Genomic DNA, 25,482 nt, shown 5'->3' with positions numbered 1-25,482 from the left:
TTAAACACAAATTTCAAAAAAAAATACATTTTCAAATCTGTAAAGCTTGTTCCCCATTTATTTTTTGTTGTGATTCAGAAATACAAGATATGAAAATTAGGTTACAATTTTGCCACAAAAGCATCTAAAGTAGCAAACACAAGTTCTAATATATATCAAAATAGCCAAGTGCATTCTTACAGTTTAAAAATGTCTTTAGAGTTGTCCCATCAAGCAAGTGTAAAATATAATAGCTATTATCTCCTCTTCAAAATATCAAATCTGCCGTCACTGCGCTGAACTAAACAAGATTTAGTCCAGAGTATGGAAGGTTATGGTTAGTGTACTTTCTAAAGCTGAGTTACTAAGAACTAAGGACATGAGAAAGATACAAAGCATCGTATGTCAAAAACTATGAATATTTAAAAGTGTCCTCATGTGAGTGAGACATGTTTAAATTAGGACATGAGGTAATAAAATTATATTTGTTGATGATAAAACTCAGTAAAAAAAAAATTATCGTGGTATTGCCTTCTTCCAGAAAGACAAAGACATACAATTCTTCGAATTGAAGCTACTATTTCCAAAATGCTTTTATCATCTAAATATTAGAAATGCACTCCCAAAGTTCGCTTCTAAGAATCAGTGATATATGGTTTAACCAGCAGATTTCTAACTGAACACATGTAAGTATTAATGCAAAGAAGCCATTATTGACAGTATTTTTCATTTTTTCTCTTTTCAGTTGTGAAAATTAAATTTTAAAAAATAACAGAAAAGAACAATTTGCTGGACTTTGTTTTTGTAAAAAGAAATGGGGGTTATATCTTATATCTTTCTAATTATAGAGGGTCCTTGAACATATTTTGGAATTTCTATGGATGAACGACATTCAGTGTTTTTTAAATAAATATACTCACAAATACACTATAATAAAACAGTAAAACCCAGCCCAGCAGAGGCAACCACTTCGGAACCAACACACACAATAAACAGTAGTTGGTCACAAATAGAAAGCCAACACTTCAACAGAATTGTAATCAAACTCCTGCCACAGATAGGACACACCCACTTCTGGGTACAGTACAAAGTGTTGAATCAATGACCCCTTTAAAAAAAAAAAAAAAAGAAAAAGAAAAAAGAAATGGCAACAGTTTCCTGAACAATCTGACTCAGGGGGTTTTGTGTGTGTGTGCGTTGTTATTGTTGTTGTTTTTAATTCCCCTGAGCAAGCAAAAAAAAAAAAAAAAAAAGACAAGTCAGTATAAAAAATGTACAAAAACTGAGCCAAAAAAGATAAAAAATAGAATTTTCCTTTGTAATATTTTCATGTTTTGGATGAAGTCAGATCTTTGTGTGACGCTAAATGCCTATAATCCTTTATCCAAACTGTTCGGGCCAGACTCATTTCAGAATTCTTAATTTTTTAGATTTGGAAAAAGGTGATGTGGGGCATATGCCGGATATTCAAAACGTGTCCGTAGAATCTAGGGCAATACCTAGAATCAAAGTCATTGTTTCTTTGGGAAAAATTAATGAAGAGTCCATAAAATGGATAAATCAAAACTCTAACATCAGTTCAAGTCAGGTTTTACTATCAAATGAAGAATGGCACCAAATTTAGGAAAAGAGGGGGAAAAAACCCCAACAACTTAGTTTTCAAAGTTTTGTGGATACGGAGCTTTGGCCCTTTAACTCGTCTGACAAAGAAGCCCATTCCTTGATGATATGATCTCCACAAAATCTGCTCTCATGCCCGAGCTACAACAGATTTGAGGAAAGGATCTCCCACCATAGAACGGGGGCTCTTAAATTTGTTCAGGGAGCAGATTACCTGGAGGTGACAGTACAGATTACAAGGAAACATGGACAACGTCTACGGAAGTAACTGTGGTCCAATTATCATACTAAACGAGACACCATCTTGGGCTAGATTTTCATCTGGACCAGCAGTTGGAGGTGCCAACAAGGAACATTCACCAGAAAAAATAAAAGTGAGAAATAGCCAGGCATTAATGTGTAACTGTTTTCTGCGAATTAGGGAAATAGAGCCATTATTCTATCTTAAGAGGCTGTGAGGTATGACCTAATGTAGTTTGCAAACGAGGGCTACAGAAGACAGAGAGATTCATGAAACTCTTATGGCATCCACCCACCCCCACAAACTGCAATGAAGTCATTCCAAGCAACTTCTATATTAAATAATTTCTTCGATCTTTGTCAGTGTTAAAATATGCCATTCTCAGATCCTCATTAAAAGGATGCCAAGGATTAAAGCCATTAAATATCTCACTTTAAAAAAATTAAGTCATCTTAAAGTCAAGAGGTTCAAAAACTCAAGAGCAAATAAAGGTTCGCTGTAATTTTTAGGCCTTTGATCTTTTGTATGCACAGTATATGCACACTGTGTGTGCAGAAGGAGGAGGCGTAGCATTACGATGAAGGGGACTGTCCCTAAGTAGGGAGCACACACAGTGACAGGATGAAGCAGGGAATGTTGGCCAAAACCTATGAGAGGCACTTATTGTGGAAATCCACTAACTGAGCAACAGAGCCTGTGATGTGAAAACAACATTCACGGGGCCGAGAGGATCCCAGGGCTTATGCTGTGGGAGTGATGACTGGGCTTCCTTAACGTGGTGTGCAGAGACGGTTTTCCGATTAAATGGGAGTCACAGAAAGAATGGGTGATCATTTTCTTTCGAAAATGAGTATCTTCAAAATCGGCCTTGTCCTATCTTCTTTCTCTTAACGAGGAAAATGTAAATATACGATCATCAGCCTTTCGTAAAAGCTACATATATGCTACCAGAAGAATGTCACGCTTTTTAATTTTTTTCACCTGTTTTAATTAATTCATGAGTTAATTTAAAAAGTCAAGTCAAAAAACTTCAACTAGTCTTTTTTTTATATATAAAAATATTATAGCAGGATCAGGAAAACAGGAGGGAGAGACGGGAAGAATGACAAGACACTCTAATGGGATGGGTGAGCTCCGCGTCCTCGTGGCTGTTGAAGAAATTGTAAACTTTTAAGCTTCTAAGATTTTATTTCTCTTCAGAAAACATTTTAGGAGGCTGCCTTTCCCCGTGAATGAAAAACAAAAAGTGCTCTACGCATTCGAGTCTAAAGAAGACAAGAAATCACTCTTTTTCCTACAGGAAAATCGCGCTCCCCTGCCCTTGCCTGCACTGCTCTCCCTCATCCCCCTGTACGGTTATGGGATCAAAGAGAGAGAGAAGCCCCGAGCGGCCACCAGAAGCCTGTGAGTCAGGGACATCATCACACACTCAGACTTGCCCGCAATGTGTAAAACTCCTCTTGAGTAAAATACACCATGTTAAAAAGACCAAAGGTGGGGGGGGGAGCCCCAGAAACCCATAAATTGCCTATCGTGGAAGGTTAAAAAAAGTGCCCAAGGCTGCATCTTACATATCATAAGGTACATTTCTGGACTTAATCTCAATAGAGGGGGAAAAAAAAGAATAAATAGACACATGTAAATGATCATTCTGGAATCACGGTCTTCACCCTGCTCACATGCTGTTCGTTCCCACAGGGTCATCACCTCCCGCCCCCGAGAACCACGGGTCTCCTGCTCCGTATTTGCATAGTGTTAATAACATCACCCGCGCCGCACGCCTCTCCCCTTGCCCGCAGCCAGGTTTCGGAAGAGCACTGGTCCCATCTCACATATTCAAAAGCGATACATACGTGTCTGTAGGCCAAAAACCGGGTCCCTTTTAGCAGCAAGCTGTTCAGTTATTTAGAAACAGTCTTTTCCCCAGGGATACGGATTAGTCAGTTTTGTCTGCAATTTCCGATTTTGCTCTCTGCATCATGCAGCGACGCACGATGCTGTCGAAGCTTCCGAGGTAAAACAGCGCGATGGTGCGGAAGAGGCCCATGGTGACCACCTGCGAGACACAGAGAGACCCCGAGCTCGTCCCACAGCACAGGGCCGCACCTCACCTCAGCGGCTTTCAAGGTCCTCTCCCATAAAGAGTTTCGAAGACATGTCTTCTAATCTGCTCCAAGGATGATGAAAACTCCCGAACTGGGGCGCCTGGGTGGCTCCGTGGGTTACATGTCTGCCTTTGGCTCAGGTCATATCTCAGGGTCCTGGGATTGAGTCCCACGTCCCCCGAGTCGGACTCCCTGCTCAGCCGGGAGTCTGCTTCTCCCTCTCCCACGGCCCCTCCTCCCTGCTCTCTCTCTTCTTTTTCTCTCAAATAAATAAAATCTTTAAAATAAAATAAAATAACTCTGTAAGCATCAGGAGAGCACAGAGGACAGAAGCTGTCCACTTTGCGCCCCTGGACGTCATGTGCCTGTCAGAGTTAGAACAGCCGAATGTTTGCCCAATTCAAATTAAACAAAAAGCAAATTAGGTATTATACAAAAAGCAAATTAGGTATTCTTAGCAGTCCTTGGGTTCTAATAGCTAGAGAATATCCACTCTGGCATCCCCAATACCCAAACTGTCATCAAGGCTTTCTGGTTTAAGACTTATGTCCTAGGGGCGCCTGGGTGGCTCAGTGGGTTAAAGCCTCTGCCTTTGGCTCAGGTCATGATCCCAGGGTCCTGGGATGGAGCCCCACATCGGGCTCTCTGCTCAGCAGGGAGCCTGTTTCCCCCATTCTCTCTCTGCCTGCCTCTCTGCCTACTTGTGATCTCTGTCAAATAAATAAAATCTTTAAAAAAAAAAAAAAGACTTATGTTCTGAACAGAAAAGTCAGACCCTATTCTAAGTGCTACCACCGTAGCAGAAAGACATAGGGCCTGCCTTCCACAAGCTTCTTCGATAATTAGAAAGACGACCAACTTGGGGAGGACAATGACTGCATTAGGCGGAGACAGGGGATGTCCATTAACCACCAGGATTCTTGTCCACACACTCTCACGGCAACACCTCTGACTGGAATTTTTTTCCAGACACAGAACTACAAAGAAAACCATTTTCAAATACACTAGTTCTCAAATGCTGCCTCCCGTGGGCCCTTTTTCGGAAAAGCACTAGAAGACTAAAAAAGCCACATTAAGGGGTCAATAAAGAAAGGGAATATCGTGTGACACAGGAGGCAGGGGACCCCCAAAGCAGATGACAGGCAGAGGAGACCCCAGACATGGGACAGTGTGTCCTGACGGGTAGCTCAGAAGGCTCCAGGAAGGATTGCTTCCAGAAGGGAAAACTGATAGAATGTCTGATATTTCTGAAAGGAAATGAAGACTGTCATTATTAATACATAGAAAAAAGCCAGTAACAGTTTCAGGGAAAACAAAAGGTTATACAAGAAAGGAAAATTAATTATGTATAATACGGAGTTCAGCTGTGAAGAGCACTGGCGTAGCTGTAACAGTGATAATCTCAAATACAGATCTGACCAGAATCATAATGTAAGTAAAAAGGGAGGGCGGGAACGGAGGAGAGGCGGCTGCAGACGGAAGGGAGAGGGCGTGAGGAAGAGCTGAATCCTCCTCTTTTTTGGAGGAAGCCCATGCCTGACCCCAAGCTGAGAAATCCGTGGAGGCGGCCACGTAAGTCTACACTCTGGACATGCTCTGGAGGGAGACGTGGAGGCGGCCACGTAAGTTTACACTCTAGATGGACACGTGGAGGCCCAGGCCACAGAACAGTGTGGCTACGTCCGAGAAGGCCAAAGGGGGGCCACTGTTGTTCGCACAGAGCCTTGAAAACACCGGTCCTCTGAAGGGTATGTAAGGATAACTTTGAAAAATGAAAGAACCAAAGGGAAGCTGGAAAAAGGCAGAACGACAGGGACAGTGACGAGCTCAGTGATTGCCAGGGGCTCAGGAGGAGGAGGGAAGGACGACCAGGAGGAGCACGGGTGAATGTGTGGGCTGGGGAATGACTCCATGTTATACAGGGGGACGGTGGACATGTGGCACCAGACGTCCATGGCAGTGCACACTTGTCAAAACCCACAAGAAGGTCATGTGACACCAAGAGTAAACCCTAATGTAAACCATGGACTTCCATTAATAATGACATCTGCCTACCGGCTCATCACCTGTGCCGACGTGCCACGCCAATGCACGGTGCTAGTAACGGGGGAGTCTGTGGGCTCAGGAAGAGGCGGGTGTATGGGAACTCCATATTTCAACTCAAATTTCCTATCAACATAAAACTGCCCTGAAAAATAAAGTCTATTATTAAAAAAAAAAAAGAAAAAAAGAAAGGAACAAAATCAAGAAAAAGCAATGAGAACACAGCACACCAAAATGCTAAAATAGTTAAGTCTAAGGAATTGAACAGTTTTGGAGTTTTCTGGGAAAAGCAACGCTTAAGGTGAGACCTGAAGGAAGACTAGAAGTTGGTCAGACAGAGGAAGGCTGGGATGGGGGCAGACGTGAAGTCATGGGAAGAGGAGGAGGGGTAGGAAGGTGAGCAAGGTCGAAGGTCAGAGGGCTATGCCACGTGATGGAGCGGAAGCTTTACGTCAGTGCGCCTGGGGAGCTGCCAAGGGCTGCCCTGCAGGGTGGGTTATACGGTTTGGAAAAAGGGGCATGGAAATGTGAGGGCTCTCGGATGCACCCGGACCTGGGACAGGGTGCTGTAAGGCCACGGGGAGGGGGGCCATGTCCCGTATAACAGGAGTGGCTGCCACCTGTCCCCGTGATTACTGTCAGGGGAGAATGCGGACCGTGTGCTGTTGGGCCTTCTGATTTTCCATGAAACATCTGACTTTTCACGGACATCTAATTTTAAAACCATTTCATGTCAACCTGCACACTTATATACCAGATGAACCACACGAAACATTTGACGGGCCCATATGCTCCCAGGTGACCGTCTGACTCAGAGCATGAGACCCAAGCGGAAAGGTGACCGCAGTGTCCCAGGCCTGACCCAGGGGAGCAGCAGCGGGGCTGGGAAAGCTGGGGAGTCAGAGGAGAGACAGACCTGACCCCTCACATGAGGGGCAGGACGGGGTCCAGGATGACAGCGCTTCCTCGTCAAGCCTTGAGTGGACATGAACATGGACCCCGATCACAGAGGCAGCACAGGCTCGGTGATGGGGAGGTGGGGGCGGCATGCTGGGGAACAGAGCTTCATCGCAGGCATGTGGAAGTGGGGATGGGAGGTCGCAGCCCAGGGAAAACACCTCAGGGAAATTTATACAGAACTGCAGCGGACGGAACAGCTATGGGCTGAAGTCTTCTGTCGGGCGTCACGCATGTGGAAGTAGGAGAGGGGACGAGATGGCTACACAGAACGTGCTGACCTGAGGCCCCCGCTATGTGCCAGGCACGGGCTGTAAGGGGCTGCCCTCGGAGAGCTTACACGGAACACAGCGTCTACCTCTAAGAGAGAGTCAGCCAAGTCATGGAACAGAAGAGTGGAGCAAGCCCACACCAAGTCCTCCGGCTGTCCAGTCTGGACACGGCCGACCACACAAAGCTCAGGACTTGGTCATAAACTCCCCAACAGTGCGGGCAGCGCCCCTCCAGGCAGCCTCCCGGCCCTCCGCCTACGCTCCGCCAGCCCTCATCGGGGCCGCGCAGAGCCAGCCCTCGGGGACCGCTCTGGTCCTGTCACGCTGCGTTAGTAGCACTTCTGCCCATCACTCCCACTAGACCGTGAGCCCGGAGGCTGCGGAGGCTGCCCCGAGTCTGCAGCAGCCGACACGGCACCGGGCGCACCGACGAGCGGCTCACTTCTCGGTGGCTGGATGAGCCAGAGCGTGGGTGAGAGGACGGTCTGTGGTGAACCCTTGACTTGTACCTCCCTGAGCATGGCTGCCTGTGACCTGACTCCCCTGGAAGGGGGGTTCTGGTCTGATGCCCGGTACCCTACCTCACTCTACCGCAAACACCTGCGGTTCTCACAAGAGAACCCGAGTGAACGCCCCGAGAGCAGAGACGGCGTACCCCTCTACCTCCACGGGGCCAGAGCACAGGACACTTCTCCCCTCTCTGAACCCCTCAGCTGCTGTCCTTCACTATGTCCTACTTTCTCATCGCGGCCACAGCAAGAGAATCAACTTCACACCCGCAGATAAAGTGGCCAAGTCTTCTGTTAGCCTTTGCTCACTGGGTTTTAACGAGAGGCACTGTGTGTCTGTCTGTCCGTCTGCCTGGTTACAAGCACAGCTCACCTGCTGGAGCCCTTCAGTAATAGAAGTTACCGGAGCCATTCCACAGGTCAGGGACGACAGCATGTACCCGTCGGAGCCAATGGAGCTGTTAAAATTCCCTTGCTGAAACAGAAGGAGGAGAAAAGAGGCAACAGTCATAACCAGGAGAGGAATCAGCACATCAGAGACCACGAAGTGTGCGGGGCGCCTGAGTGGCTCAGGCAGTGGGGCGTCCAACTTCCGATCTGAGCTCAGGTCAGGATCTCAGGGTCGTGAGCCTGAGCCCCGCGTGGGGCAACAGACACAATGGGAGAGGAACCCGCTTAAGGTTCCCTCTCTCCCTCTCCCTCTGCCTCGCCCCTGCTTGCTCGCATCAGAGCACACCTGCACACTCTCTCTCAAAAAATAAATAATTAAATAAATAAATAAAATTGAAAAAGCAGAAACAATGAAGCACGTCCACTTTAGGCAGCATGAGAAGGTAGCAAGCTATGTCAAAGCTCGTAAACGAATGTGGCCTCAGCCGATGGGCCAGAATGGCTACGCAGGGCATTCTCAAAATGTAGGTCCAAGAACGGCTGGGGTCCTGAGACCCTTTCAGGGGACCCAAGAGGACAAAATGACTGTCGTAATAATACTAAGACCTTAAATGCCTTTTCACTGACATTTGCACTGATGGGCAAAACGGCTGCCCCATTAGCACCAATCACAGGAGCGGCACCCCTCCATGGCCACACACACTTGCAGCGATAAGTAAAGGGAATTTTTTAAAAATCTTTCAAAGATTTTAAAAGGTCAGTTTTGCTTTAAAGTGTTCTTGACAGAGCAATAAAATTAATCATTTTATTAAATCTCCACTCTAATGGGCAAGTCTTCTTAATACTCTAGGAGTCAAAAAGAGAATACACACCCAGTGCCTTGTACTGGGTTCCGTCCCCAAGGCGGACAGCTGCCCTGCAGAAAGGCCCTCCTCCCACTGTTTAAGTTATGAAACTTAACCTACGGTTATTCAGACTTGGGTATTTGGAAGACATTTTGTGGAAAATGAATAAAATGAGCCTGTCACTTCAAGGAGAATTGGCAGCCTTTATAATCAGTGTTAAAAATTTGAGCTTTCAAGGAAAAAATTAAGACTTGTGAAAACCTATCTGCCACTGTGAGATTGTCAGCTTTGTAATATGTAGACTTTCATGATCAGACCAGCAGTAATATGAATGGATACAATTTTTCTGATAACTCAGTGAACCCATATTTTCCAAATGACTAATGCATAATGTTACAAAATCATGAATGGGTACAAAACATGCAGAGTGCAAAGACCAACGGAATTTAATGTAACAGAGAACAAAACAGTTCATTAATGTAGTTTCCAATTCCACACGGTAATTAACCTTTAAGAAACTATTATTCACCCAGTTTGGGTTTAATATCAAAGAAAAACGTCCACAGTTATCTGAAAAGTCCATTAAATATCCCTCCCTTTACTAACTACTTATCTGTCTAAGGGATATAACCTTCACTCCAAAAAACAGATGACAGCCGACTGAAAGTGGAAGCAGCAATGGGAATCCAGCTGTCTTCGATTAACACAAACATTAAAGAGACTGGTGAAATGTAATACAAAGGCACTCTTCTCAATGAAGTTTTGTCTTGGAAAATTACTATTGTAGAAAGATCCCATTAAAGTGTAATAGGTTTACTGTGGCTATTTTAAATGGATTAATAAGTAAATATTTTTTTAGATCATGAAGTTTTGGGGCACCAACGTGGCTCAGTTGGTTGAGCATCTGCCTTTGGCTCAGGTCATGATCCTGGGGGTCCCGGGATCAAGTCCCGCATCGGACTCCCTGCTCACTGGGGAGCCTGCTTCTCCCTCTGCCTCTGCCTGTTGCTCCCCCTCCTTGTGCTATCTCTCTCTCCCTCAAATAAATATATAATATCTTAAAAAAAAAGATTATGCAGTTTCAACTTCTCACATGGCCACCATGGATAAACACACACGTGGAAAGACATCTCTGGGCCTGTCACCAGTTTCGTGTGTAAAGTGGTCAAGAAATGAAGTTTGAAAACCACCGGACTAGACGAATCCTACCGAGATACAAACAGCTACTTCGGATCACTGAAAACCCTGAGTGTGTTTGTTCTGATCTGGGGGAAGCAGGAAACACAACCCTCACCCTCCAGGACCGTCTTTCTAGGCCTCTGAACACAGGCGGCGCCCGGTGCTTCCAGCGAGTGCATGTATCTCCCCAGAGCCGGTGTCTCCTGAATCCCACTCAGTCCTCGCCCGGGCTACGCAGCACGTGCGGGCCTCACGGCAGCTGCATGGCTCACTGACACCTCATTCCGAGGGTCCTCAAACTTCCTACCTGCAGTGTAGACCTAACGCTCACCGACACCCCTCATTAGTGCATGTTGTGCTGGGGGCAGGTTCACAGGATGTCATCAGAAGGCTGTGGGGCTCGTTTGTGGGTTCCACAAAATGGCAGGCACGTGGTTTCCACAGATACCACTTTTGACTCCAGAAAAACTCATAGCCTGGATGCTCATAAGTGGGGGACAGGATGGTGCCCCAGTGGGCCTGGGCACACAGCCTTGTCAGTGAACATTTGCAAAAATGATCCTGGGAAGCAGGAAGGTCAAAGAAAAAAAATCCTTCATCAACAAGTCCAGCATTTAATAAAGTGCCTAAAACCAATCTCTAACGTCAAGTGCTGTGGGAAAGCCACAAGAAGGCAGCAGGCCCCTGACAGGATCTAGGACACACCATTTACACACACAGGAAGTCTCGTGTTCTTCTGAGAGAACCATAGTTCCCCGGCATCCTTAGTCATCAATCCGTTCCTAAGGTTAAATGTATAATTAGTTTCTAGGAGCCTCCGAATCAACATGGAATCAATAAAGTATCCCAGGGAAGAAGACCAGAGTCCAACATTACATATGAAGCAGACCAGAAAGACACAGTAATTTATGTTGTGAAATAAGCTCTGGGACAAACACACTATTTCTTTTCAGAAATCTAGTGCTACAACCATTAAGAAAGAAAACAAGAATTGTACTTACTATGGCGTCTTTAACAATTTGTTTGGCCACTTGCTCTGGTTTGCAAACAGATACAGTCTCTGAAATCAGGCGAGTCTCCAAAGGCTAAACGGGGAAAAAAGAACAGGCTTATCAATCCCATTATCACCCATTAAATTCAAGAACAAATCATTCTTACACCCGTCTCTCCCCTACTTCATAAAGAATTCCAGCTTTCTACCTTTGAGCAGATTCCTACTCAAATCAAGAATCAGGTCCGTCTGGATTCTACCAGTTTCTACCTGGTCACTGCATATAATTCACCCCGGTGGCTGGAGTGAAACAAGGAGGCCCTTGCCGCTCTCCGTGGGGCAATGCGTGGTCTCGGCTCCAGCGATGACCAGCAAAGCTGGCATGAGACCACGTCACTGCTGCAAGGCTGGGGGCATCCTCAACTCCCAGGCAGACACCTGAGCGCCAGTGTTCACACAGAGCCTGGACCACGCGCCCTCAGCAAGTCTGCCTTATGACCAGCATCACCGTTGCAACCACATTCCAGGCCAGCAAAGGACTGACATGTGGACGGAGCTGAGGCCCTGGGCAGAGCGAGCCCCAGCCCAGCCCCTGCTCAACAACACAGCTGTGTCTTAAAAGACCCGCAGAGGAGGTAACAAGGAGATGGGACAGAAAACATCGAGGGCCCTCCAGGCATGGCTGGGGGTTCATTGTCGGACTGCTGTATCAGAACCCCAAATCCGAGGTGGTGAAAGGCAGCCACCTAGTTCAAAAGCCTTTCCTGAATTCTTACCTGAATTCTTTCTCCTCTCATCTCTGCATATTTCTGCCTTAATAGATATTACAGCTACAAGTGTATTTGCACTTTGCCTCCTAAGTTCCTTGTGGACAAGGTCTTTTTTTCTTTCTTTTTTTTTCTTTGTAAAATCTTCTTTACAGTGACATGAACATGTGCTCAGAAATTCTTTAAAAGGGAATTTCAATTAGACATTTGAAAACTAAAGGCAGGAAACTGTAACTTTTATTTACCATGTAGGCTTGAGAATATTAAAATAAAAGCACAGGATGTATTTTCTTAAATTAGAAAAGCATAGCACTTCATAAAAGTCAAATATGTCTTGATGAACCTGAATTCAAAAAAGAACTCTTCTGAAAGGGCCTGTCCCTTCTTCCAGACCAGTCTGGCACAACCCGGCCACACACGCATTAGATTTTAAAGCACTATGGCGCCCCCTACAGGGCTTACACACCAACACACGGTTTGATTTATCCCAAGAAGTCAGCTCAACACTATTGCTAGAGGGAAAAAACCCAACTTAACATCAAAATCCAATCTTCACAGGGAAATCACCACTCCTTGTCAGCTTTGGCTTCCAACAAAAAGACTGTTACCAAATGTTGCAAATCTGCTTAGCAGACCCCTGCTTATTCTAACACAGGGCATTTGGCTTAAATTTACTTCTTTGAAATAGTTGTAATCTTAAGAGGCAGAGCCAAAGAGAAATGAAAAGGGATGTCTACGATTTAGAAGTAGACATCTAAATCGTAGACATTTCTTTGCAAATAGACAGTCTATGGTGCATAAGTGCCAATTTTTATGCCGCAGAGCCTCACACTTACTAAGCACTGGTATAAAGGAGAAGAAAACCAACCCGCGCCCATTCAAGGCAGTAAGTTCTGATCCATTCCCTTCTCCACTCACTTCCTCTGCTGGCAGGGTGCCTACAGCACATCTAGGCTAAAGAAGAGGCTCCTTTGAACAAAGCACGAAGTTTGCATTCAGCTCAGCAGGACTGTCCTTGCATATAATGTAAATGTCCAGTGGCAATAAGCATTATAAAGAAAAATAAAGCCAGAGGACAGGAAGGTGAATATTCCAAGGGAGTGACCTTTGAGATACAGAGCATCAGGGAAGGCCTCTCAGGGAGAAGTCTGTACAGAGACAGAAAGAAGCAAGGGGGGGACTCCCTGGTGGCTCAGTCATTAAGCATCCACTTCGGCTCAGGTTATGATCCTGGGGTCCTGGGATCCAGAGCCACATCAGGCTCCCTGCTCAGCAGGAAGCCTGAAGCCTGCTTCTCCCTCTCCCACTCCCCCTGCTCTGTTCCCTTTCTCCCTGTGTCTCTGTCAAAAAAATAAATAAAACCTTTAAAAAAAATTCAGTTTTATGATGGGGAGTCCCACTAGCCACATTTCAAGTGTTTAAGAGCCACAATGTGACTACCATATTGGAGAGTGCAGACACAGAACATTTCCATTCTAGAGAATTCTATTAGACTGTGCTGCACAAGAAGGGTCTTTTTGTTTTTGTTTTTGCACAAGAGGGGGTTGAACAGGGCAGTGACAAGACTTGACTTACTCTTTGAAAGGATTACAGGCCCCCGTGTGAAGAGGCGGTGTGAGGCTAGTCCTGATAATCGGTGTGAGGCTAGTCCTGATAATCGCAGTTTTGTTTTGTTATGCTTTGCTTTTAAAAAAGGTCCAACTCAGGATAAGTTGGGAGAGGAGAGCCAAGAGGATGTGTGGTCAAGCGGGTGAGTGGTGTGGGAGAAGGACCAAGGCTGGCTTCTCCGTTACTGGCCTGAGCACTGGGCAGACGCTGGGCACCAGGCAAGGAGCTGAGAAGTTAATGAGGGAGAATGAGGGAATCCTAAGATCCATTTCTGAAATGCTAAGTCAGGATCAGCAATCAGGTGTTTAAGTTCAGAGGAAAGAATATTATTGTTAAGGAACATCAACTCGTTAGTTAAAAATACAGGCCATACTCAACCTCACCAAGAAAATACCTTATTAATTAAGTAAGCCCTTGAAGATTATTAGCAAAAGTCATGGCCTTGGGAAATACAGGCTGTGTTCTCTAAGACCCCACATGGAAGGTCCAGAAAGTCCAGACACGTCTACCTAGCACATGAGTTGAAAATCAGTCAATTTTCTGACTGATGAAAATGACTCCAGGCTGATGGGCGGAAAGTCAGAAAATTGGGAAAGGGGTTTATAACATCAAAACAGACACCGGCAAACACTTACCTTGGTTTTGTTTTCTTCTGCGAACCCAGGGGTGTCTGTGTCTGGCGGGTAGGCAACTGTGACATAGACGTTGTATGGCTTCACCTGCATTTCAGAAACGAAACGTGTCCCTTCAGTAAACAAAGTATGATCTCGCTTCTTCCCTTATTTTCCTGCACTGACTGCCGGGGGCACATGCGACAGATGACCTCCCTGACTCTCTCAGAAGCTGGCAAGACCAGCAGGGTGATTCTGCAGGTGGAGAACCAGCCCTCATGGGATCCGAAAACTCCGCTCCACGAAGATCATTTAGGAAGAAAGGCAAAAAGCCCGCCCCAACAACTTCTCCTTCAGAAGGCGGCTGGCCCCGAGGTACAGAGATTCAACTCCTTCTAAGTTTTGCCCACCCTGCGGCTCAGGTGAGGCCCTGGGGGCGGTCCAGGAGGAAGGCCAGCGGCTGAAAGGCAGTCTATCCTTGCCCCTCCCCAACCCCGACAGCACTCGGGCCTTGCATGCCAGCCAGTGGGACGGGTCTGCTCCTCCGCCATCAGACTGCAAATCTGGCTTCCTCAACGGCTGCCTCTGAAACTCTTACTGATTTCATCGACAAAATACATGAAGATCACTCAAAACCCTCTCCCTAGGCCCTTCTTGTGCCCCCCAGACCCCAGCTGAGAAGTAGATGGATCCCTGAGACGTTGGCCTGATCAAAAACTCCCCAGGCAACCAGGCTCCGCCCACGAGGGCATCAGAAGTTACTCTGCCCTCCACCGCAGAACCAGCCAACAGGATTCTCCCCCTGGTGAGTCCTGGGCCAGACCGGCCAAGCACCTCTCCCAAGGCCACCTCATCCTTACTTAGATGCAGAAACTCCTTCCCCAGCTTAACGGCGGGCTCTTAGGCTTGTTTATCTCACCACCAGGCCTCCACTGAAATTCTCTACTCATCAACACGCCCCGAACAAGAAGACTCCAGAAGATTCTCCCACTAGTCAGCCAGGACACACCCTCCCAAAGATCCTGCCCGTCAGCAGCCCTGCTCCACACTCTCATCTGGCCCCGATTCTTAATGGCTCGAAGGGCGACAGTTCATACCATCAAAACTGCTGCCCCTGGACTCGCTGCTGGCTCACTGTTCGGCCCCAGGACAACACCGAGGGGAGCTGAGAGTGGACAGGCAGCTGGTGGTGGGGAGGCCCCCACGTACCTCACGGGGGCTGAGGAGTGACAAGACCGCTTCCTCACACAACAGCCTCTCAGAGCATCCCGGGGCCCCATCTTTTCACACGGGCCTTTTTCTCCCGGGGTCCCTCTGTGAGGCAGCGTTCTAAGCCTGCGGGAGCTGCTGGAAGGGTCAGGAGAAGCATGCAGGCAGCAGATCCCGGCCGGCCACCCTGACGGGCACGCCAGCCGAGGGTGATGTCTCTGCTGGCCGAGCTCCAGCGCACCGGGGCCGTGCGAGAGCTCGTTCGCTCAGCACGGATGGGGCGCGCGGCTTCAAGGCCCAGCTACGCTCATAAATAGCTCTGGATCCAGGCCAGGCTGTGAGGTTGATGAGCAAGCGATTTCTCTTCCACTTGTTTTTGAGACAGTGACTTTAAAATCTGTCTCCCACGGCCTTGCCCTCTGTGGTGCACACACCAGACAAAAATACCCCCCAAAAGCCAAGAGGCGGTAACCAGCCCCTAGGAAGCCTGAGGCCGACTCTGCTGGGACACGGTCGTTTCTCCGCTGCTTCTGTGCCCCTTCCTCCTGCGACACATAAGGACTGTGGCCTAAGCTAATAGGAGACAGTTCATCAGAACCGTGTTTCTCAGATTCAAGGTTACGGCTGAGCTGCCGAAGGGCTGACACGGCCCTCCAGAACAGCTTCATCCCGGGGTGGGCACAGACTGTCAGGGCGGGGAGAAACCAGTCCCTTCCCTTTCCGGGAGCTGCTGACATCCCTACCATCATGAAGCACAATGACTCTCTCCACCCACGGCTGAATACCTCCAGTGGCTAATCACCCAATCATTTTATTTCTCCATCCAACACACACGTATTGAGCACCTACTGTGTGCCAGTATTGGCTTATGAATGAGGATACGATGTCAGCAACTCAGACAGAGTCTCTGCCCTTGTGGAGCTTACTTATTTGACTTATTTGACTTAGTTGACCCAAAACTCTGGGTCAAATAATTGGTAAAAATCAAAATCCACCAAACTATATCATCACTTTGCTTTAATCAACTAACCCCATAACCCCAGCAGAAAAGGAAAGGCGATTAATTTGGCCTCACGTGTTCTGGCTAAGACAATGCTGACTCCCAGAGATCACCACTTTCTCTAAGAATTAATGGGCCGGGCCCTCACTGGCTGATTCCCCTGCTTACCTCACCACTGTGCGTTTGTCCTCATTCCTGCTGACGGTTCTCTGTCCTCCCACTCCGCCCCTACCGTCCCTTTATTGGTTTCTTCCTCCTCCCTGGTCTCCATTTCAACCAGAAGGCCAACCCTCTGCTCGAGAACCAATTTATCATCAAAATAATCCCACCTACAATGTGTAGTTCCTAATTCCAGCGAAACGAAGGTGGGGGGGGGTGTTGGAGAGAGGAGCAGAGCTGTGGAGGGAAAGTTCCAGAAGGTCAGCTTCAGCTTCCTTTTCACACTGTGGGAAAAGATGGCCTTGGAGGGAAGATTTTACCTGGTCTCTGCTACTACATCTTTGGCTGTGACCCATGTCAGGGGCGCCTGGGTGGCTCAGACTGCTAATCATCTGCCTTCAGCTCAGGTCATGATTCCAGGGTCCTGGGATCAAGTCCCACCTCAGGCTCCCTGCTCAGTGGGGAGCCTGCCTTTCCTTCTACCTCTGTGCTGTCTCTCTCTCTCTCAAATAAATAAATCTTTAAAAAAAAAAAAATCTGCTTTCCAAAAAAATTACCTTTTAGAATCTTTAAATCTTACATTTAATACCTGAAAGACTGAGTTAAAGAAAAAAAAGAAAGACCAAAAAATACAAAAAAGCATTCTTTCAAACTTATTCATTGTACACAAAACATTTCTAGAGTCCTACTTCAGTTTGTGGGCAAAGGATGGGGTTGACAGGAAGGCTTAAGAGTTAATTAAACCAGAAAGGATTATCAGAAAGTACTTAGAGCCTGAGCAATTCTAGATAAGGTCTGTTTCATGCCCAGAAAACACAACCACCCTGGCAAAGTCAATGGAATTAGCCAGGTTTCCAAAACCAGCACCGAACGTTTGTAGGGAAACAATGGTTTTGATGCAAGTCTGCTATAAATAAAACTGGATTTTGATTATTGAATTTATTTCCCTCGTGGTACATGTTAATTTTGTGTTTACACGGGGACATTTTTCATGGAGTCTAAATATGGACCAAAGTCAAGCAGCCTTCAAGTTCAAACTAGCTACGAGCAGCGTGTGAAACAGACTTATCCCAAAGAGGCTTTGGGGACTCTACTAGCAACTCACTTCCTTTCCCTCTTCTTTAGGAACATCCCATTCTACCCGAAGTGAAACCAGGCCACCTAGATTACACACTTTGCCCTCAATGAGCAAATCCTGGAGAAGCTCTGCAAGACAAGACTTAGGAACAAAAAGCCTTAATAAGCAGATTTTTCATTTCTAAAATAGCCATTTCCTTAGCAGGTGTCTGAGACCAAAGTGAACGGCTGAGACTACTAGCCAGACGAATCCGGCAACTTCTGACCTGAAGTACAGACACATCAGCTACCATGGCAGACAGGCAGAGGACTTCGGGGAGGCAAGGAATTGGTTACTATTTTTATTGCAAAATAACGATGCCACTTTGAGCAATTCCATGAACTACTGAAGATTCCACATTCCTGTATCTATTAAGGTGACGTAACCACGTCTGCCCATATACCTCACAAACCGTTCTAGAAATCAAGTGGTTATTTGCAAAAGGATTTTCAAAGTAAACATTTCAAAAGAAATACTGATATTCTTGTTTTGAAATTTCACAACCACACAGGCCTCATTAGCTAAACATTATAATGCCCTATTATTGATTAAGAGTTTTAAGCCATTTAATAAAAAGGAAATTGGGGGCTGGTTCCGCTTTGGTGACCACGGCAGAGTCAATCAGTCCCTAAGAGGCACATCAGGATTGTGTCACTGACTGGACAGCTCATCTGTACTGCAACGTTTGTCCCACAGCTGGGCTGTGTGGTCTGTCACATACCATCAAGGACTCTCCTGGGGATTTTCTAAATCAGGTGTCAGGAAACTATGGCCTGTGGGACAAATCTGGCCCTCCACTTGTTTTTAAAAATAAAGTTTTATTGGCACACAGCCATAACTGTACATTCACATATCACACATGGCTGCTTTCCTGCTCTCACAGTGGGCTGGAGGGGTTGCAAGAGACACCATCTACCCCTCAAAGGCTAAAATACTTATAAGCTGGCCCTGATAGAAAAAAATTTGCTAACTCCTAATATAAATCAGTAAACACAATCCCCAAATCACACTCTTACTGCAAGAAGGTTGATCACAATGAATTCTCTTCTGGGCTCTTAACACGATGTGGCGTTAGTTTAACCTATCTCACAAGAGAATTTTACCTTGCCTTTCAGCATGTAATTTGGGATGGGTATGTGTCCCCAAGCGTCCCCACTTGACAACAATGCAGAAGTCTGCCTCACACAAGCGAGGTTGTGTGAAGGTTGTCACATGATGACAAGCACTTATTTGGATGTTAAGCCTCTTTCACAACATGCTCTATTAACTGGGAAAATAAAAAGCACTCGCTCTCATCAGTATTTCTTTAAGACAGTAAGATGTAAGACAGAGAGAGAGCCAAATGATATTTTTAGTCCAACTCTCTTGTTTTTCAGAAAAGGAAGCAGACCAAGTTAAATGATTTGTCTAAATGCTGAGAGCTAGACTGTAGCTGATTTAAGCTTCTCCCTCAAACACATGCTACGTTCATTATTCAGTCATTAAGGACACATCTTTTTGTTACAGAAACACCTCCAGAGAATAAAGTATTTGGTTAACCTGATGCATATTCACATGGAATGAGGCCAAAAATACTGTGTAAACAGTAGTACTTTGTGTATTAAATGAAGCAAGTGAAACACCTCACGCCCATTTTGCTTCTATCATTATCCTCATGTGATGAAAAACGTTACCTGCAGAACGCAAGGGTTGGGCCGACTGCCCTTCACTGACGTCAAGTCTACAAATGTCTGAGTCGAGGCAACGGCGTGTGTAAAGCGGCTACAAACCGAAGGGGACCACGCGCCGCTGAGCTGGGAGACAGACACGGGAAACTGAGCACAGCGCTTACCTCCATCTGCAAAGCTTCAGCCAATCCCCTGATGGCAAACTTGGAGGACGAGTAGGCCGTGAAGCCGAATAACCCCAGCTGTCCCGCCTGGGAGGAGACGAAGACGATCCTGCCCACGCGGCGCTCCTTCATGGTGGTGATCACGGCGCGGCTGGGGTACACGCTGCCTAGGTAGTTGACGCTCATGAGTCGCTGCAAGGAACAAAGAGCCACACGGCAGGTGAGCAAGGGCCAAGCCTCAAGGCTGCGCTTCATGGAGATTCTATCCGCTCTCCCGCTCTGAGTTCGGCAGCGGAGCCGGAGCGACTGGGAGCCGGTGGACGTGCGGAGGGAAGGGAGGAAGCCGTGAGCCTGTAAATGAGCCGGGATGCCCGGGACCTGCCCTCGGAAGCCTGTCTCGGTCTAGTCCGCTATTCTCACCATGACCGCAGGGATGTCTTTGCTGAAAACCGGTCAGGAGTAGTTTTCTCCTTACCAAAAGTACACTATGTCTTGAGGGTAATACTTTTTGAAAGACAGTCTTAGGAAAAGGCCCCCAAATGTTTCCTATCCTACTAGAAGATCACAGAAAGATCACAAAGAAACTAGGAGAGTGATTAACAGCACTGACGGGTTTGAAGCCTTGGCTCGACCGTTTTCTACCTATTTGGTGATGAAGAAAGTCAGACATGCTACTTAGTTCTGCAGCTGAACCCAGGCCTCACGCTCGTACTAGCTCAGAGGGCTGTTGCGAGAACTGGACGAGGAAACACAAGTCAAGGAGAGCACAGCCCCGGGGCTGCAGTGAGCGCGTGACCAGCACTGGCTCTTAGGCTATGGTGGCTAAGAGCGCACGTAGGTACCAAGAGTCTATTTTCCTTCGTCCTAGGAACTCTTAAAAACCTTACATTTTAACTTGGAAGTCTAAAAGTACTTGCATCAAAATGACTCTATATTAAAAGTCCTGGAAAAATACTAGATCTATCAGCTTGTGTAACCAAATATTGTGGAACTCCGAGTCAACCACGGAATGTTAACTCTACAGAAGTTACGTGGCTTTTAGAGATGGTGACCAGAAACACCAGGAGGATGGGGAAATAGTTATTCCGCAAGTTTACAAAAGCGGAGGGCATACAATACTGTATTTACACTGGGACTGTAGCCAATTCAAATATTAAATAAAAGTATGTGCACACAGGTACCAAACACAGGAAGTACAGAAAACGGTAAGTGATTGTGGGGTACCTGGGAGGTGTAGGCGGTTGAGAGTCTGACTCTTGATTTTGGCCCAGGTTATGATCTCGTGGGTCCTGATCTCAGCCTCAAGACAGGCTCCGGGCTCAGTAGGGAGTCTGCTGGAGAGTCTCTCTCTCTCTTTCAGTCTCCCTCTACCCCTCCCCGAACTCATGAGCACGCCTTCTCTCTCCTCTCTCTCTCTCTCTAATAAATAAATAAATAAAGGAAATTTGTAAGTGGTTGTGTTAGGATGCTGGGATTTCCCATCTTTCCCAAAATGTCTTTTGATATCATCACATTATTTTCATAATAAAAATGCTCTAAAAAAGTACTGAAAAAAGAAGGCACGCTGAACCCAAGTGTTAACCTCCGCTCCCTTCAGAGACCCCACTAAAATCTTGGTGAAAAGATAACAAATTTTTAAACGCCAACAACCCACAGAAGCATAGACAACAGGAAAGGAAAGAACAGCGAGAACATTTTGGAAGCTGAAAAAGAGAATGGTGGGCGACAATGCGCGTAGCAGACAGCCGAATGCTAAGCAAGGAACAGAGGAACTGAGAGCCGGCCTGCACAGAGAAGCCTCACAGGCCTGAGCAGCACCAGAAGCACCTCTGGGGGCAGGAGGTGAGGCATGGGGCTAAAACCCAGGTGTATCAGCTAAAAATCTGTTTACTTATTTATTTGTTTTTATTATTTTCTTCTGAGAGAAAGAGAGAGCATGCAGGCCTACATGAGTGGAGTGGGGGAGGGGCAGAGGGAGAAAGAGAGACTCTCAAGCAGACTCCACACCCAGCTCAGAGCCCGACCCGGGGCTTGATCTCAAAACCCTGAGATCGTGACCGGAGCCTACATCAAGAGTTGAATGCTTAACCAACTGAGCCACCCAGACGCCCCTAAAAGTCTATTTAAAACATAGTCAGACAAATCCACAATTATAATCCAAGATTTCAATACCCCTCCTTCAGTAACTGTAAGAATAAGGGGACACAAAACCAGTCAGGACATGGAAGGCCTGAACAACATTGCAGCCAACCAGACCCAAAAGACACTGCTAGAACACTCCACCCAAGAAACAGCAGATACATGGTCTTCCCACGTGCACGGCCACAGGAGAGGCTGCATGTTGGGCCAAAAGCAAGTCTCAACAAATCTTAAAGGAGTCAAGTCACACAAGTATGTCCACTAGCCACAATGGAATTAAATCAGGAATCAGCAAGGAAGTGATTTCTGGAAAATCTCCCAAATATTCAGGAACTAAATAACACACTTTTAGACCATCCAAGGGTCAAAGCAAAAATGAAAAATGATAAAGTATCTGTAACTGAACTGATGTGAAAACACAACATATGAGAATGTGTGGGACGCCGCCTTAGCATCACTGAGCTGGAAATCTGTAGCATGGGTCACTGTATTTGAAGAGGGAAGGGGCCTCAAATGCATGACCTCAGCTTCCACCTAAAAAACTATAAAAAGAAGAGCAAATTAAAAACAAAAGTAAGCCGAAAAAAGGAAATCACAAAAATAAGAGAGGGAATAAAAGAAATAGAAAAGAGAAAGACAACAGAAAATTAATACAACCAAAAGCTGTTTATTGAGAAGATCCATAAAATTAATAAATATCAAGTCCTGCTGGTTGGGAAAGATAAAAGACACAAACTATCAATATCAAGAACCAGAGAGGTGGGGCAACTGGGTGGCTCAGTCAGTTAGGCGTCTGCCTTCGGCTCAGGTCATGATTCCAGAGTCCTGGGATTGAGCCCTGCATCAGGCTCTCTGCTTGGTGGGGAGCCTGTTTCTCCCTTTCCCTCTGCCTAACGCTCTGCCTAATTGTCTCTCTGTATCTCAAATAAATAAATAAAATCTTAATAAAAAAACCAAAACGGGAGCGGTGCTATCACTACAAACTCTAGATATTAAGGGGATGAGAAGAGAATATGATGAACAGCTTGGTGCCTATCAATTCAATGACCTGGATGAAAGGGACAAATTCCTTGAAAGCCACAAGCTACCAAAGGTCACTCAAGAAAGAAATAGAAAGGAAGATAAAAATGCAGAGGCACCTGGGTGGCTCAGTCTGTTAAGAGTCTGACTCTCAGATCATGAGATCCAGCCCCACATCGGGTTCTGCCCTCAGCAGGAGTCTTCTTGGATATTCTCTCCCTCTTCCCCTTCTCCCACTCCTTCTCTCTCTCTCTCTCTCTCTCTCTCTCTCATTCAAATAAGTATTTAAAATCTTAAAAAAAAAAATACAAATGTAGCCCTACATCTATTAAAGACATTGAATTACAGTTAGAAAACTTTCCATAGAGATAAGGTAAGATAAGGCTTCACTAAATTCTAGCAAATTCTAGTAAATTCTAGCAAACATTTAAGGAAGGATAGCATCAATTCTATACAAATCCTTCCAGAAAACTGAAGAGGAGGGACTATTTTCCTACTTATGCAAGATGCAAGCATTACCTTTACACAAAAATCAGAAAATAATACAAGAAAAGAAAACTCCAACTAATATCCCTCAAGAACACAGAAGGGATTAATAGCCAAGTGGGGTCGAGCCCAGGAATGCAAAGCTGGTTTAACATTGGAAATTAATCAGTATAATTCACCATATCAACTAAAAAAAGAACTCTGTGATCATCCCAGTAAATGCAGAAAAAGCACCTGACAAAATTCAACCTCCGTTCCTTAAAAATTCTCTCAGCAGGGGTACCTGGGTGGCTTAGTCGGTTAAGCATCCAACTCTTGATTTTGGCTCAGGTCATGATCGCAGGGTCCTGGGATCCAGCCCCGTGTTGGGCCCTGCACTGGGTGTGGAGTGTGCTTAAGATTCTGTCCCTCTCCCTCTCTGCCCCTCCCCAGCCCCGAATTGTGCATGTTCTCTCTCAAAAACACACAAACAAAAAACATAACCAAAAACCAAAAAGCTCTCAGCAAACTTGGAATTGAAGTTTCTCAACTTGGTACAGGGCATCGGGCCAAACACAACAAAAGAGAACAGAACTACAAAACATCATACTTAATGGCAAAAAAGATGTTTTCTCCCAAGATCAGGAACACCACAAGCATGTCTGCTCTCACCACTTCTACTCTGTGCTGGACTTTTTCGCTGGTACAACAAGGGTGCCCAGATGGGAACGGAAAAAGTAAAACTAACGCAGATGACATGATCTTAAATGCAGAAAATCTAGACCAGAATTAACGTGAGCACTAGAATTAATAATGGACTTTAGCAAGGCTGCAAGATCAACACACAAAAATCAATTGAATTTCTCTACATTAGCAATGAACACTCAGAAACTAACATCAAAAATACCATTTCTAATGGCATCAGAAAATGGGAAATACAGAAAAATGAGGTGCAAGACCCATACTCTGAAAACCACAGAAGACTGCTAAGAGAAATGGAAGAAAATTTAGATAAATGGAGACATATACCACGTTCAGAGGTTAAAAGGCTTGATATTGTTAAGAATCAGCTCTCCCCACGTGGATTCATAGAGGCAATGTCATCCCAATCAAAAAGTGAAAATAATTATCACTAACAATCACAGGGAGATAAAACAGGATATTGCTCTAAGAATCCACGAAGAAAACTATTAAACAGGAAAATTAAGAGAGGTGCCCTGGTGCTCCCCAAGACCATCTCCAGTTTGAGTGACTCCCAGGGCAGCCTCCCGGACGCCACACCTCGGCGTACCCATGACTCAGATTTATGGCAGCCAGAGGGCACGAAGCACAATCAGCAAGGGCAAGAGGCACCAGGGTCAGAGTCCAGAGGAAGCAGGCACGAGTTTCCAAGAGGCCTCTCCCCGGGGAGCCACGCGGCACGTGCTGAGGTCCCCCAGCTGTGAGCTGTGACCCCACAGTCAACCATCCTGTGCAGGGAACCCTTGTGCTGGGGACCCTGTGAGCCTCAGTCAAGTTCAAACGAGATAAGCAACCAAAACAACACAATCAAGTAAAAAAAGAAGAGAGAATTCATGTTACATAAACATGGAACTCTTGTCTCCAGAAAATGCACCAGACCTGGCAGTGTGGGTTCCGGCAGGACTTCTGGACGAGGAGCCTTGACCAAAATGCTGCGGGACCGAGACATACAAGGGGGAGAGCAAGGGGGAGGCAGGTGTGGGCCAGACAGAGGGACGCCCCGAGTACAGTGGCCTGATGCCTGCGTTCAGGGCAGTTGGGAAGAGGCCTTGTCACTGGGACAGAGGCCACAGGCTTTGGGGTACCAAAGTCTGGGTCTCGCTGGGGCAGGACCACTTCCAACAGCCCGTGTGCCCCTCTCCACCCCCCGCCCCCTCATTCCGAGCTTACCCCCAAATGCCCCCACGTCACCACCCCCTGCCCGGCCTCTGACACCGTCTACCCAGCGCCCTGCCACAGCAGGCACAAAGAGCCTCTCAACACCGGAACACACCATGCCTGGCAGGGCTCAGGCCTCTTCAAGGGTTTTGGACTAAAAGCCAAATTCCCCGTGGTGGCCTTCAAGGGCCCAGGCCTCCTGGCCCCTGCTCCACCCCACCATGCTCCAGAAGCTGACCCCTCACCCCCCAGCCCTCCTCAGCCTCCGCCCCGGCCCCAAACCGGCCTTCTGGTGAGCTCACCGTCCACACTCGGTCGGGGTGAGTCTGCGGATTCCCCCTCCGTTAGCTGCTCTCTCTCTCTGTCTCATACACACACACAAGCACACACGCAAGCACACACTCCTTCACGCACACACACTCACTCACACTCACACCGTCCACACACACTCCCACACACCCGACTGCGCGGGCCACCTCCGCAGTCTCCGCCGTCTTCCCCAGCGGACTGCACCCAGCTGCGGGAA

At 46.6% G+C, this 25,482-nt stretch overlaps 1 protein-coding gene across 3 annotated transcripts in view; it reads right to left on the bottom strand.

Annotated features, from left to right (window-relative positions):
* The window catches only part of KDSR (3-ketodihydrosphingosine reductase), a 42,916-nt gene that overhangs the window by 4,237 nt on the left and 13,197 nt on the right, over positions 1-25,482 (bottom strand). Inside the window, exons 6-11 of one of the 3 annotated variants that reach the window (XR_004277940.1) lie at positions 19,434-19,625; positions 14,142-14,225; positions 11,142-11,225; positions 8,100-8,201; positions 3,694-3,896; positions 25-2,988 (exon numbers count right to left, since the gene is read on the bottom strand). Coding sequence is in view for 1 of the 3 variants with exons in the window: in XM_032309788.1 (XP_032165679.1) it covers positions 3,777-3,896; positions 8,100-8,201; positions 11,142-11,225; positions 14,142-14,225; positions 19,434-19,625 (582 nt within the window). In the remaining 2 variants the exon portion in view is untranslated. Of the gene's footprint in view, positions 1-24; positions 3,897-8,099; positions 8,202-11,141; positions 11,226-14,141; positions 14,226-19,433; positions 19,626-25,482 lie in introns of those variants that run through there. The other 2 variants (XR_004277941.1, XM_032309788.1) reach the window with 2 other exon arrangements.

The sequence above is a fragment of the Mustela erminea genome, chromosome 13, assembly GCF_009829155.1.
Source record: "Mustela erminea isolate mMusErm1 chromosome 13, mMusErm1.Pri, whole genome shotgun sequence".
Lineage (NCBI taxonomy): Eukaryota > Metazoa > Chordata > Mammalia > Carnivora > Mustelidae > Mustela > Mustela erminea.
Note: the sequence above shows the minus strand (reverse complement) of the source record. Positions and strands in the feature narration are given on the sequence as shown.